This window comes from Pteropus medius, unplaced genomic scaffold (genome assembly GCF_902729225.1).
Source record: "Pteropus medius unplaced genomic scaffold, Ma_sr-lr_union100, whole genome shotgun sequence".
NCBI classification, from domain to species: Eukaryota; Metazoa; Chordata; class Mammalia; order Chiroptera; family Pteropodidae; genus Pteropus; species Pteropus medius.
In genome coordinates this window covers 1,001,125-1,015,508 of record NW_024343159.1, presented here as the reverse complement: position 1 = coordinate 1,015,508, position 14,384 = coordinate 1,001,125, and the positions used below count along the sequence as shown (strand labels likewise).

The 14,384-nt window shown below is 64.8% G+C and overlaps 2 protein-coding genes across 2 annotated transcripts in view; one reads left to right on the top strand and one right to left on the bottom strand.

Annotated features, from left to right (window-relative positions):
• BCAN (brevican) overlaps positions 1 to 5,273 on the top strand; it is a 13,304-nt gene extending 8,031 nt beyond the window's left edge. Inside the window, 8 exon segments of the mRNA XM_039867285.1 lie at positions 1,975 to 2,042; positions 2,180 to 2,295; positions 2,297 to 2,316; positions 2,905 to 3,063; positions 3,597 to 3,679; positions 4,001 to 4,145; positions 4,392 to 4,582; positions 4,883 to 5,273. Coding sequence (XP_039723219.1) covers positions 1,975 to 2,042; positions 2,180 to 2,295; positions 2,297 to 2,316; positions 2,905 to 3,063; positions 3,597 to 3,679; positions 4,001 to 4,145; positions 4,392 to 4,582; positions 4,883 to 4,990 — 890 coding nt within the window. The 3' untranslated portion in view covers positions 4,991 to 5,273.
• Positions 5,274 to 11,661: 6,388 nt separating this feature from the next.
• The window catches only part of NES (nestin), an 8,967-nt gene continuing 6,244 nt past the window's right edge, over positions 11,662 to 14,384 (bottom strand). Inside the window, exons 6-7 of the mRNA XM_039867284.1 lie at positions 13,961 to 14,381; positions 11,662 to 13,929 (exon numbers count right to left, since the gene is read on the bottom strand). Of these exons, the coding sequence (XP_039723218.1) occupies positions 12,169 to 13,929; positions 13,961 to 14,381 (2,182 nt within the window). The 3' untranslated portion in view covers positions 11,662 to 12,168. The remainder of the gene's footprint in view (positions 13,930 to 13,960; positions 14,382 to 14,384) is intronic.

Here is a 14,384-nt window from a genome sequence, read left to right as displayed (position 1 = left end):
GTGTGTGTGTGTGTGTGCGTGTGTGTGTGTGCGTGCGCGTGTGTGTTCATCTGTGGTCCATCTCACTCATCATCCCATACAGAGCCACGCATACAGAGTAGTGACCAAGAAAGTCCCTCTTAGCACAGAGGCGGTTCCTCGGCATCCAGGTGCCCCAGGGCCCACCTCTGCCCCACATCCCAGCAGGGGGACCGTATCTAACTTCCATCCCACTGCCCCGCCTCCTCCTCCTCCACTAACCCCTGCGCTAATGACTACCCCCGCCCCCTGGGAAAAATGGTTCCACCATTTTTAAACCCAAAGGGTCTCAAAATCCCTAATTCTGGGAAGACGCAGACCAGGAGCCAAAGCGGGAGAGGGAGTGTGGGGGGAGCGGGACGGGGAAACAGGTTCCGGAGCCGGAGAGAAGCTCCGGCCCCTCAGGGAGGATTGAGCCTCCCAGTGGAGACCCTGGAGAAGGCCGAGGGTGCCTCAGGCCCAGGACCCACTCTGCTAGACGGCACAGAGGGGGCTGGGGCCTCTGCATCACGCCCAGGCTCACCCGCTGCGGCTGCCGGCTCCCTCCCCGCTGGTCTTGGAGTTCAGCACTGGTGGGGTGGGCAGGGCGTTCAGTGGGCAGCGGAGCACCGTGGGCAGTGTCCACAGTGTCTTAGCTGCCCCGCCCCGAGGACGAGGACAGGTCCCCTGGCCTGCTACTGCAGCAGGTAAAGGTTAAAACTCTGGCCACATATCGTAGTTGGCCCAAAGAGGGATTCCTTCACCCCACTCTGCCCATCTTGCCAGGGGGTTGGATCTGTGGCCTGGGCGGGGCACCAGGGACCAAGTTTGAGAGCTTCTGTGCCCTCTCTCCAGGTTGGAGGATGGAGAGAAGAAAGTGTGAGGACGGGAGGGGCCTGGTGCTTAGAGGGTTAATATCACATCACCCCCCCCACCCCGCTTTGCCCTGGAGGGTACACTACCCAGTTGAAAGAAAAGGATTGGCAGAAGAGATGACTGGGGCGTGGTGCTGGCACAGCTGATGCATCTCACCCCCAAACAGCTCGATCCTCCCAGCGAAATTCTTTGAATCACCTCCGCTGCGATCCCCAGCAGGCAGGGGGATCTCGCGCCAGAGCGAAGCATTGTGGGCCTTGGCCTTGGCTGCTCGGGGTGGATGGCACGGTCTGAAAGGCCCAGCCCGGGGCTGGTGTCACTGCTGTCAGCCTGTGGGGTTCTCTTCTCCTGGGTCATGGGGACCAGAAAGAAGTGCAATCTGACAGCCCCTCCAGCACCCAGGCCTGGCCTAACCCACCCCAGGATCCTGAAGGAGAGTCCAGAGAAGGCCGATGGCCGGACTGAGCTGGAGCCAGATGGCAGAGCGCAGGTCCTCAGGGCAACCTGGGAGTCTGGAAGGGCTGTCTGGAGGAGAGGGAGCCTGAGGAGAGAGCGAGATGGGTCGGAGAGAGCTTTCCAGGCTAAGGAACCGCAGAAGGCCCTGGTGGAGGGGGGAGGGGAGCTCGTTAGGAGGGAGGGTCTGGGGGGCAGAAGGGGAGAGTGCGTGGGGCCGGCCCCGAAGGGTGGGGAAGCCACTGCAGCGTCATTCCTGTGCCTGGGGACAGTGGGGGAAGCAGGTCGCATCTGCACTCAGCTCCTGGGGCTTTCTCTGCCCCACGGACAGCAGGGGGAATGGTTAGCTCCATCTGGACCCCAAACAAGGTCCTGGGAGCAGTGAAGCAGGCGACGCTCACGGGTATGAGGGGACTGTCCTCTCCTCTGCTTCCATGCGGCCCGGCCCGCTGTACAGAACCGTGCTGGGACCCAGTGCAAAGGAAGGGGGTGAAACCCCCGAGTAAAGTGATCTGCCCAGTGTCACCCAGTAGAGCTAGAAGCCATACAAGAGCCCAGGTCTCATGGCTGACAGCCTAGCGCCTCTCCCCTTGGCCGGACTGGGCCCTGAGGGGCACTGTCCCCTGGCCACTTTCCCTGGCCCATTAGGCAAGGCCCACACTGGAGGGCATGACAATGGCTGGCACAGGGCTGAGCCAGTGCTGACACAGGACAAGGTGAGGGGGGCCAGAACTCAGGCCAGAGGCAGGCTCCAGGGAGAACCTCTGGGGTGCCGTGCTAGCTCCCAGGACAGGGGGGTTAGGGCTGGGGACTCTGAACTCTCTCCGGAAGGACTCAGAGCTGTGCTCCCCAGCTCCCCCCCCACCAAACTTCTCTCCCCCTCTCAGGTGACTGTGTTCCCAGCCCCTGCCACAATGGCGGGACATGCTTGGAGGAGGAGGAGGGGGTCCGCTGCCTATGTTTGCCTGGCTGGGGACCTGTGCGATGTTGGTGAGTGTGTTGAGGGGCGGGGGCGGGGTGGGGTAGACATGAAGCCCGGACCCGCCACAACGTGCTGGTCCCGGAGGAGGGAGGGAGGGAGGGCGGGCGCTGGTCTTGGCCTTGCTGTTGATGAATCCCCAATTTAGGCAAGTCACACCTCTCCGCGCCTCGCCCTCAATGTCCTCAACTGTTCAGTGGAACCAGAAATGCCTGTGTCGGGGGTCGGGTGTGAGAGGAGCGCCTAGTGCGCTCCTGGCATTTGAAGTCAGTGGTGCCAGCCTCCGTCCTTCTGGGAGGAGAGGAGCGCACAGCTCTTCTCTAGGTGGAGGACTGCGGTGACCCAGGCGGGGACTCCCTCCCTCGCCTGGTCCCGACGCTCAGAGAGGGAAGGCATCAGGCCGCGGGCTCCAGGGCCCCTCCAGGCTCCTCCTCCCCTTCCTTCCCACTAGCTCGTTGGCACCGCCCCCTGCCTTAGCCCCGCCCCCGGGCTGCCGTGGTGGGCGGAGCCAAGCCCCTTCGCGGGTACCTGGCCCCTTCGCGGGTACCTGGCCCCTCCCCGGTCCTCCCGCCCAAGTTGCCCGCCCTTCTGCGCCCCAGGCCTCCGCTTCTGCAGCCCTGGCTGGGACGCCTTCCAGGGCGCCTGCTACAAGCACTTTTCCACACGAAGGAGCTGGGAGGAGGCAGAGACCCAGTGCCGGATGTACGGCGCGCACCTGGCCAGCATCAGCACGCCCGAGGAGCAGGACTTCATCAACAGTGGGCTGGGGACGGGCGGGAGGGGACCCTGGTCGTCTGCTCTCTCCCACGCTCACTCATTAATCAGTCACCTAACGAATGAGTGAGTGTGTTAATTAACCCCCTTGTTCACTAATTCGGGCACTTACTATTTGGTCTACCTCAGTCACTCGTCCGCTCTTCCTTTCTCCCTCCCTCCTGCCCTCTGCACAGGCGGGCGGTGGGGCTTCGGGCAGGGAAGGCTGCGGCCCTCGCAGGACGGACCCCTGCGCCCGCCCGGCGGTGGCTCAGGGGCCACCTTCCACCTGCCCCTGCTCTGGCTCTCCTCCCTCCACCTGCTCCCAGACTCTGCCCCCGTTGGACGTTTTCACTTTTTTCCCAGAGATTCCCCGGTCTCGCCCGGGTGGTGTTTTATTTCTTCCCTCGCCATCCCCGCCCTGCGTCTGGAGCGAGGGGAGCGCGGAGTCTGGGCGGCGGGAAGGACCTCGGGGAGCGGCCGCCACCTACTGGCCGCGGAGCTCACTGCACGCCGTCCCCCCTGCGTGCTTCCCCAGATCGATACCGGGAGTACCAGTGGATTGGGCTCAACGACAGGACCATCGAAGGCGATTTCCTGTGGTCAGATGGCGTCCCCCTGGTGAGAGGCTCCCGCCGCCCGTCCCGCTGTCGAGGTCGCTTCGTCCAGGCGCTTCTGCCTCCACCCCCAGTGACCCGACCCTCCCTCTCCTTCCCTTCCCCATGCCCTTTCCCTCTCCCTGGGCCCTCCCCCTCTCCTCGTGTCCCTCTGGCTCTCTTCCGGTTCCCATTATCCTCTCTGAAAGCCCTGACCTCTCCTTTAGAAGGAGGCCTGGACTCCTGCCCCGGGCCTGCCCTCTCCTGCGCCCACACCCTCCCCTCCAGTCCATTCCTCAGTGCGCCTGCGCAGGGGCGCCTCACCGCCTCCCCATCCCTGCCCCAGCTCTACGAGAACTGGAACCCAGGGCAACCCGACAGCTACTTCCTGTCCGGAGAGAACTGCGTGGTCATGGTGTGGCATGACCAGGGACAATGGAGCGATGTGCCCTGCAACTACCACCTGTCCTACACCTGCAAAATGGGGCTGGGTGAGGGCAGGCAAGGGGGGAGGAGGGGCGCGGGCTCGGGGTCGGGATCGGGGCCAGCGTGCGCGTAGGAGGGTCAGAAATGTGTCCCAGGCCACGGGCATGGGAGGGATAACAAATCAGACGGGTCCACTCAGAACCCCTACTCTTTTGGGGGTCAGGTTGTGGTCCATTCCTTTCCTCATCCCGATTCTGAAACTGTCACCCATAGAGCCAGGCTCCCGTTTTCTGACTCTGTCCCCCCTGCAGTATCCTGTGGGTCCCCACCGGAACTGCCCCTGGCTCAAGTGTTCGGCCGCCCACGGCTGCGCTATGAGGTGGACACAGTGCTTCGTTACCAGTGCCGGGAGGGACTGGCCCAGCGCAACCTGCCACTGATCCGCTGTCAGGAGAACGGCCGCTGGGAGCGCCCCCAGATCTCCTGTGTGCCCCGCAGGCCTGTGAGTGCGAGGGGGGCGGCGACTAGCCCACAGGAGCCCCTGGCTCCAATCCTAGTTCTGCCAGTCACTGGCTGTGTGACCTTGAAGGTATCGCTACCCGTCTCTGGTAGGAGGGAGGTGGGCCAGATGCGCTGGGGACCCTCCGGTGCTGATATCAGGACATTCCACCAAGCTCTGGGCCCCTAAGGCTGAGCCTGGGGAGGGTTTGGATGAGGTCAGGCAGCCAACAGAACGGAGGGTGGGTTCTGGGAAGGGGGGGGCGGAGCGCCGGCAGAGGGTGAGTGTGTGTGTCTCCCCCAGGCCCGAGCTCTGCGTCCCATGCAGGCCCCAGAGGGACGTCAGCGGAGGCCACTGGGACGCTGGAAAGGGCTGCTGACCCCTCCCTCCAGTCCCGATGCAGATCCCTAAGGGGCGAGGCCTTGAACACTGCTGCCCCCAGCACTGCCCTCATGCCCCACCAGGCAAGTGACAACGTGAGGGGTGGAGCTGGAGTCCAGGTGACAGTGCCTGAAGATGGTGGGCAGCTCCCGCCTAGGCCCTCCCGCCTCTACCTGGGCGTCAGGTTTTCCCTCAGGGCCTCCAGGAGTCCTTAAGTGCCTCAAGCGCCCTTTCCTTGCCAGCCATCCTGTCCCCTCTGCTCCCTGGGGGACTCCATGCTCACTCATTCTCAGTTTTCCAGAAGAATGGCAGACCTGTGAGCATCTAAGCAGGAATGCGCTTCCATTTGACCCCAAAGTTGATATGTGTGTGTAACAGCAGAGCTGGAGGGCAAAACCCTACAGGCAGGTCTGGTTTCAGAGGTCAAACTGAATGTCGATTGAACAGTGGCATCAATGAAATATCAGGCGCGAGGTATCAGAAGGGCAGGCGCCAGGCGCCCAGCAGACAGAGAGGGGAGACAGAGAGCCGAGAAAACAGAAGAAGTTAGATGCCAGCATCCTATTCTGAGACCAGAGGAGTTCACCTGTGAGAGAGGAGGATGTCTAGGGTCTGAACCCCAGGAGGAGGAGAATCTAGGGCTCGGGACACAGAAGTAGAACCCTTCAAACTCTGTGAGCGGGCTCTGGGCTTTGACCTCTGTCTGTGGGCTGTGTCCAGCAGAGAGTCCCTGCACTGCAGCCTGAAAGCCTGAGAGTGCCGCGTGCGCGTGCAGTGAAACCAGCGTCAGGATGCCACCAAAGGCACCATGGCCTCTTCACTTGTCCGGGAGCAGGGAAGTAGAGCTTGCTGTGCAGGGGCAGGGTGGGGGGGAGGGGAGGGAGGGTTAGACTTCCGGCCAGGCTGAGCTGGCCTGGGGGCTGTGAGTCAGCGGAGTCTGAGATGAGGTCACTCTGAGAACTGGGGAGAGTGACAGGCTGTGTGTGGTGCGTGCGTGCGTGTGTGCGTGTGTGTGTGTGGCGCGTCGTCGCAGCGCACAGAATGTGCCTTACTGTGCCTCTTACCAAGACGTGTGTCGGGATGCCCTCTCTCCACGACGGGCGTGCACGTTCTTGCTGCAGACCCTCACACTTCGCCACACGTGTGCACACTCAGGCGCACACACGCCGGCTTGTGCCGCTGTTACAGCACACTCACCCACGTGGGCGATTCTTACTCATTTTCCTAGAAGTCGGTAAAACCCGGTAAGACGAAGAGACGGGAGACAGATTCAGAAGAGCAAAGGGCTGAGGACCATGGGGAGGGACCCAGAGACGGCGAGGCAGGACGGAGAAAAACGGGCTCTCCGGCCATCCCGCCAGCTCCAGAACCTTCTCCACACCGCATGCAAACCCCGAAGCAGCTGGCCTCTGCCCCCCACATTCCTCTCCTCGCCCCTGGACTCGCTTGCCCCTCCTGCCCTCCCCACACAATCCAGCCTGGCACAGCTAGGGAATGTGCTGTTTCTTAAGGAGCTACAGGGAAGAGGAGGATCTTGGGGCCAGAGTAGACCCCCGCTTCATACCGTACTGCCCTGGATGGCCCACTCATGGCATTTTTAGGGTTGTCCGGGAGTCTAGCTGGAATTGTGAGTGGGTCAAGACCAAGGTGGGCTTTCGAAGGTAGCGCCTGCAGAGGAGAAGGCTGAGCAGGGGAGCGGGCAGTGTCTGCCCCTGGGTCCCTAAGGCAGGTTCTCGGAGAAACATACCCTCGCAGGGCTGGAGTTCAGATGGCGCGTGGGATTTCCCAGCGTCCCTGGTGGGGGGCTGGAAGGTGCTTTGTTTCCCCAGCCCAGCGGGCACGCTATCTCACTGCATCTCCCCCGCCCCCCACCCCCGGTGGCAGGCAGGGGTCTGCCATCCTCTCTGACCAGTGGATGAGGAGCCCCCTAGAGATTGACACAGGGCTGGAACCAGAATGCTTTCCAGCTCGGACACCTGCTGGGCTGCTTGGGCAGGCTTGCCGGAAACGGAAGGCTCTGGCTTCTGGCTTCCTCGGGCTTCCTGGGGAAGGGAGAGGTGGTCCAGGGGTGACTCAGCAGCCTGCCCAGAATCCAGCCCTGGCCCAGGCAGTCTGCGCTGGGGTTGGGGGCGCTGTCTTCGCCTAGGGAGGGGCCACTGGCCCTTCACAGAGTGTCGGCCTATTTCTGGGAAGCTGGAGTAGGGGTACGCCTGTGTCTGCCTCCAGGGCAGAGCACAGACCTAACCGGGCATCCATCCCTGCCAAGGACCTGGACATGTGCTTAAACTCTCAGCCTTTCCCACGTGTCTAAAATAGGGCCCCCCTCAGCTATCCTGTTTCCTGGGATGAGGGAGGTCAGAGTATGTGGGTGTAAGTGGGGAAGGGAGGTTCAGCCTGGGCAAAAGTTGGGGGCTTGGGCACTGAGGAAGGGCCTCCGAAGTTCTCCGACTGCCAGAGTCCCCAGCTTCCTGCAGGCTGCTCTGCCCCACACCCACCTCCCTGTGCCTCTCCCGCCTCCCCCTCCCCCTCCCCGCCACTGCTCACACCGCCCTGACCTTCCCCGGGCCTTTGTCCCCGCTCCTGCACAGGGGGAGAAAGGGCCCATTGTCCTGCCTGCTGCGACAGCAGCTCCCGAGACTCGCAAAAATGCTCAGCCTGTCGGAGCCCAGGGTGGGGGGCTGCTCTGGGGGCTGCGGTGGATCCCTGTCTCCCGGTTGCCAGGCTGGAGGTCCTTCCCGGTCCAGCTTCCACCCGGCCTGCTACAGGGAGGGCAGCCTCCTTCTGGGAAGGGAAAGCTGGGGACCCGGGGCGGAGCAGGGCCTTGCAGAGGGAGAGGGTGTTGCAGGCCTCTGCGAGCCCAGGCCATCAGTGGGCCGCCGGTGGGTCTGTGGCCTCTTCTGACTTCCTGGTGGCTCCCCCTTAGTCTTCAGATGGCTTGTCACAGGGGGAGGCCGCTGACCGCTTTGGACGGCAGCCCTCAGCGGGAGTGCCCACAGCCCCCTGGCCCGTGTTCTACGGACCCCGGGTGCATCTAGGGGCTCAGTATCATTGGCAAAGGATGGCGCCCTGTGCCTCATCTTCCCCATCAAGGTGAGCGGAGGCTCTAACGTAACTTCCTGGGGGATGAATGATTCTGGAGGTGGAAGGGGGGACCCAGGAGGGGGTCAGAGCCTACGGGGCATCTCCCCACCCCCGAAGCCTCCCAGCCCGCTCCTGGGCCCCTGGCAGCTGAGGCCGCAGCTGCGGGGAGGAAGGAGAGCTTCCTCGACAGTGGACAGCGGCCCAGCACCTGCGTCCATCTATTCCTGGAGTCGCAGCTGCGTCACGGGGAGAGTGAGAGTGACCGCGGCGAGGGGTGGGGAGAGAAGGCTGTAGGGGGACAGGGCTCTAGGCCCCGGACTCTGGGGCCAGAAGGACTAGTGCCACAGCCTTGAGAACAGGTGGCAGGTGTTCGGTGACGGAAGGGCCAGGGCCGTCCACACCGGAGAGCCTGGGATAGTGGGCCTGGGGAAGGGGCGGGAGCAGGAGTTTGGAGCTGGGGTGGGGGGCGAGGGGCGAGGGGCATAGGGAGAGGGGAGGGGGGAGCAGGGGCACACGTGGGACCAGAGCCCGAGAGGAGGGGGACCGGGATTTCCTCTAGCCCCCGCCTGCGGCCACTCGCTCCCTCTTCCTGCCCTGAGCCCAGGAGCCCCTTCCCTGTGGGTCCCTTGAGACCCTCCTGTCTTTCTGGGGTCTCGGGTACGGGTGCCTCTATTTCCCTCTCTTTCCCCACCTGCCGTGAGCACCCATCCTGCAGCCACAGCCATCCCAGAACGGAGCCTCTGCTGGGGGCCCAGTATGGACCCAGGGGTCTGTCCCAAGCCCAGCGTCCCCTCCTCGAGTCTCCTGGTCCTCTCGGGTTTCCTGGGCTCCGCGTCGAGGTCTGCATTCCCTCCCCTCTCCAGGGCAGCCCCAGAGGCCACATTCCAGCTGAAATTAAATCGCATTCCTCCTTCCCTGCCTGGATGGCATTGCTACCAGCAGCTGTGACACCACAGGGTCAAGTGGCAGCAGCTGGTTCCCCAAGGAGGGGCTGAGAAGGGGGCCCTGCGGGGAGCCGGGGGACCGGGCCCTCTGGAAGCGATGAATGAGCTCTGCGTCTGCCCTCCGGAGGCTGTGGAGGGGGGCAGACCCTGGGGACGGAGGGGTACGGCTGACGCCCCAGGGGTCCGGGCTGTACAGAGCCTCAGGAGATGAGCTGCTCATGCCCACGGGAAAACCGGGGCTCGCAGCGCCACGTTCCACGCGGACCCTGGAAGGACACTCTCTCCTCGCCCCTGAACCGAGCTCCCACAGTAGTGTGGAGGCCTAGGGGGGCCCTTAGGAGGCCACATTTGGGCTCCTTGGCGGGAGCCCAAGCCTCAGGCTCGGATTCCACTTCCTCTGAGACCCCAGGGGCCTCGAAGGCAGCAGCGGACCGGCTGGGCTGAATGGGGAGCCTAGCCCTGACCTTCCTATCCACCCTCGGCCCGCACGGCCTTATAAAATGCTGGAAACAGTGAGCCATGAGGCCCCCACCCTGCCCTCCCACACTCAGAGCTATAATGGCCCCTTGCCCAGGCCCCAGAATAACAGCCGCATCACTCTCCTGCTTGGGGGGGGTGCTGCCTCCTCATTCCCCCCTCTGGGGGGGGGGCTCCGCCCTCCCCAATGCTTCCTGTTGTCACACTTGCCCCTTGTCCATCCTCATCACATGTACTGAGCACCCGCCAGCGGGCACTGGGCTGGACACACGGGCCTTGCTCTTCAGAGACGTCTAATCACAGGGTCTTCACGCGTGCCACCCTCTGGCCTCTCCTTCCCCATCCCCTGCCCAAGTATCTCCTCTCTGCCGAGAGTTCCCCAGGGGCTCTGTCCGGGTGACCTCTAAGCCAACGACCCTCCAGTTCCTGTCTCCACCCTGGTCCTCACCGCCCCTCCCCACCCCCGCAGCCCCTCTTGATGCAACTTCCTGCCGATTCTCCAGCTCAGGTCCGCGGGCTCCCGGCTGCCGCATCCCCCACCTCCCACAGCCATCCCGCGGTCCTGCACTCTGCTGCCTCCGGTGCCTCTGGGACCCCGGGTCCTGCACTCTGCTGCCCTCCGTGCCTCTGGGCGGGACTGGGTCCTGCACTCTGCTGCCCCTCCGTGCCTCTGGGACCCCTTGAAACCTGTGCTCCGGCTGGAGAAGCCCTCCCCCCTCCCTGCGTGGGGACCCCCCGCCCCCAGGGCCTGTGCAGCGCATGGCACATGCTGGATGCTGAGTGACCACTCGTGTCGATGGCAGTAACTCCCGTTATCGCCACCAGGAGTGTCCCCGCCAAGGTCCAGCCTGTATTTCTCTTGCTGTGTGGACTGGTGACCATTTCCAGAGGGGACACAGCCCCCACTACACACCCTCTAGGAAAGTCCTCACTTCCATCCAGCTTACACCTCCCCGCTGGGGATCTTGGCAGAACTAGCTGGTTTGGGTAACTCTGTAGGGACCAGGGATGCTGGAGTGTGGGGCGGGGTGGGGGCCGGGGACAGGAAAGGACTGCCTGGCTCGGCCTCTGTCCTGGTTCACGCCACCGCGCTAGCCTGGCCCAGCCCAGCTGCCTGCCGAGGCCACAAGGGGCCTCGCTGGCAGCGGGTACAGGGAGGAGAGTGGAGGCTCAGGCTGCCAGAAGGGTGGGGAGTCCGAGTCCTGGACCCCGAGGGCAGGAGTGTGCATGAACTGGGGGCCTGACAGCCCCGGATGGGGAAGGAGAGAGGTGTGGCAGAGGCAGACAGCGAGTCTGTCAGGGCCTCCTGTCCCCTGCTCCCGGGCCATCTTCCGATGGCCCCCGCCCTCCGGCCCGGGCCTGGGCCGGGGAAGAGTCTGCTCTCACACTGGGGTCGTCGCCAAAGGAGGGACATTTGTCAGCAGCCCCCAGTCCTCCCCCAGCCCGAGATACTGAGGTGTCGCCAAATCTCGCTTCCCTGGTGAGCCGAACTGGGGGTGGCTTCTGTTTGCGTACCCCAACTCCAAGGCCTTCAGGCCCCGCCTAACCCCGGAGCCCTGGTGCCTGCCTGCTCTGCACAGGGACCCAGGACACTTGGGGGGCGGGGATGCAGTGGCTGGGCGCCCCTCCCCCATCGGACCCGTTATCCACACAGCTGAGGCTGCAGGCCTCAGCTCCCCCTAGCCTCCCTCTGCTCTCCCCGCCCTGGGAGACCCCCAAGTCACGCAGCCCGGCGCCCTTCCTCAGGTGGCTGGGGCTGAGATTCAGAGGGTGGACGCTGCCCTGAGGCCACACAGCCAGTGGGGGCAGAATGGTGCCCCCTTCCTGACCGCACTGACCTCGCCCATGGCAGCGGGCATCACGGGCCAGACAATTGTTTGGGTTTAGGGGCACAGGGGCTTATTATGCTGGCGGCACTGAGGGCCGGGGAGAGAAAGACAGGCAGCCGGTGGGGGTACTTCGTGACCCCTACTCCCTACAATCAACCCGTGGCAGAATGACAGTAACCTGGATGCTCTCCAGGCGCCGAGGTCACGGGCAGCACCTGGCACTGTTGCACCTTCCTGTCTGACTCGCCCCCCCCCCAGGAGGCCTCCCGGGGCCCCTTGCCTCAGGAAGCTGCCTCTCCTGCTTCCCCAGTCTCCCCAGCTCCTGTGCCCACCCCAAGGACCCCCAAATTGCGGAAGGAAAAATCCAGACTTTGTAGGTGGAGGCATCACTTTATTCAGGCAAGGATGAGCCAAACAGGGCCACACAGGGCAGGGAGATGGGGAGCCGGGACAGGCCAGCACGCCTCACCAGCCAGACATGTCCCATGGGTGCAGCGAGGAGGTGCAGAGCCAGTGACCCCCACAGTCCCTCCCGTTGAAGGAGCCACTGGGCCCTAGGCCTTCTCCAGCCAAAGGGACAGGCAGGATGGGGGAGCGAGGGAAAGGAGCCTAGTCCTACAGGGGCACAGCTGGCTTGAAGCTCACGGGACATGCAGGCGGGGGGGCGCCCTTTGCAGGGTCTGAGGGGCTGCTTTTACTCCTGGAGTCTCCGTGCTTGGAAGGGGTCCTTTTGCTGTACCCCATTTTACCTTGGCCAGTCAGGTGTCTCGGACAGAAACCACAGGTCAGGAGCTCACGAATTAAGGTGCTGGCCCTGAGCAGGGAGGGGCTGGGCCCTGACCCCAGCCAAGCCGGCATCTGGGGAGCAGCACCATCCCTAGTCCTCCCCCGAGGACCAAGAATCTCTGTCCCCTTCCTGCTGTGTGAACTGCAGGAACTGGCTGGGGCCCATGTGAAGAGACGCCCCCGCCCAAGGGGGCTTCAGGGCACCCCCCGCGCCCTCCTCCTCCAGAGGGCTCCCTCGGCCCCCCTCAAGGGCCTCCACTTTCTCCTGCCCCGCCCCATCAGACTGTCCCAGCCAGGTCACCAACCCCCCGTTCACATGCTCCAACTCCTCCCGCAAGCCGGGGCCCTGGCCATTGACACCAGGGGTGTCCTCCGTCCCACCGAGGGTCCCCAGGGGGCCGGGGACTTGATCCTCCCTCTCCAAGGGGGCAGCGTCAGACTCGTCCTCTGAGCCAGAGGGCTCAGTGCTGTCCTGGGAGCCGGTCTCCTGGGCAGTCACCGGGGGACCGGCCGTTGCATCCCTCAATGGGGCAGTGTCCCAGGGGATGCTGACGGGCTCGGGCCCTGGTGGGCTCTCTCTCTGAGGGCCGCTCAAGGCCAGGAGGCTGCTGGCAGTGAGCCCTGGCCCCCACTGCCCAGCCCCTGGCGCCCTCCCCTCCGCCCCCTCGTCCTCCCCCTCGTCCTCCCCACTCTCCTCCTCGTCTGCAAACCCATCAGACTCCCTGTCCTGACCCCAGGCTGCAGGCTCCAGTCGCAGCTGGGACACCTGGCCCAGAGGGTCCGTCACCTCCCTGGGGACCCCAGGGAGGAGAGAAGCCTCGGTCCCCAGGTCCTCAGAGTCCAGGCCACATTCGCCCTCCTCCGGGTGGGCCCCACGGTCCCCAGGGGCCAGGACTGTGGGACCACAGCCTTCCTCTCCGGCCTCTCTCTGAGCTGCATCAAGGTCCCACTCGGGCGAGGCAGGGGGCCTGGGGTAGAGGCCCAGGGCGGTGGAGTCAGGAAGGGTGTCCCCCAGCTCGTCGGCCTCACTCTCATCCCCGCTCTCCTCCCCCTCGTCCTGGAGGCCCTCGGGGAACCCCCCGGAACCCCACTCCTCCTCCGCCAGGGGCTTGGGCTCAAGGCCGACTTCAGGGGCTGGGCTGGGGGCCCCCAGCACCGGTTCTGCACCCTCCTCAGCTTCCTCTGACCCCTGAGGCCCGGGCTGAGGGACGTCACTTCCATCTTGGCACAAGGTCTCAGCAGGGAACATGGCCTCTGCTGCCCAGGGGGCCCCAGGCTTCACCCCCGCCCCGGCTGCGGGGGGCTCCAGGGGCTCCCTGCTCCTCCCTGGCTCCAGAGCGGCCGTCCCGTCTGGGTCCTCTGCAGGCCCTTCCAAGCCCGGCGCCCCCTTCGCCTCCTCACCCCTCTCCCCTGGGCGGCCTGGGTCCTCCAGCCCCACCGCCTCCTGCTCCAGCCTCTGCCCGGCTCCCACGGCAGCCTCGGCCGCGGCCGGCTCCAGCCCCGAGCTGACCTCATCCTCGCTGACCTCATCTTCGCCACCCTCGCCTTCCAACACCGGCTCTGTCCCCTCTGACGTTCCTCGGGGAGATCGGAAGCCCGAAGCCACCGCGTGCTCTGGGTGCCCTTCAGGGTCCTGGGGGCCTTCAGTGCCCTCCTCCCCACGGGCTCCCTCAGCCGGGACCCTCTGCTCTTTGGGCTTGGGGTGCCCTTCGCCGGCCCCCCAGGCCCCTGCTGTGGCAGCCAGACACAGCCCTCCCTCCCCCACAGACGGCTCCTTCCCAGGGAAGCCACCCCCCTCCTTCAGGTCCGGCTCTGCCCCAAGCCCCTCGTCCACTCCGGCCCTCCCAGGGGAACGCCCTTGACAGTTCTTCGCCCCCCACGGCCTCGTCCCTCCCGAGCTCTGCAGACGGCGGCGGCTCCCGTCCCCCCTCTTCCAGTGGCCTCAGCAGCTCCCGATCCCCCTCGTCCCCCAGGCTGTCCTCTTCCAGGTCCGCCCGCGTTTCCTCGTCTGCCGCTGCTGGACGCCTCGCGCTTTCTCGGTCGCTCTCCTCCGAAGAGCCGCGTGATCCTTGGTTCTCTTCCAGGGGCCCCCCTGACTCTCGGTTCTCTTCCCCAGGCCCCCGTGGTTCCTGAACTTCCGCTTCCAGAGGCTTCGTCGTCTCCCGATGCATTTCCTCCGGAGGCCGCGACAGCTCTTGTGCTCCCGTAGACGTCGCTGTTAGCGGGTCCCCGGCAGACCTCATGGGTTCTAGGTTCTCCGTTTCTAAACACCTCGCCACCTCTCCTCTCTCTCCTTCCAGGGGCCTT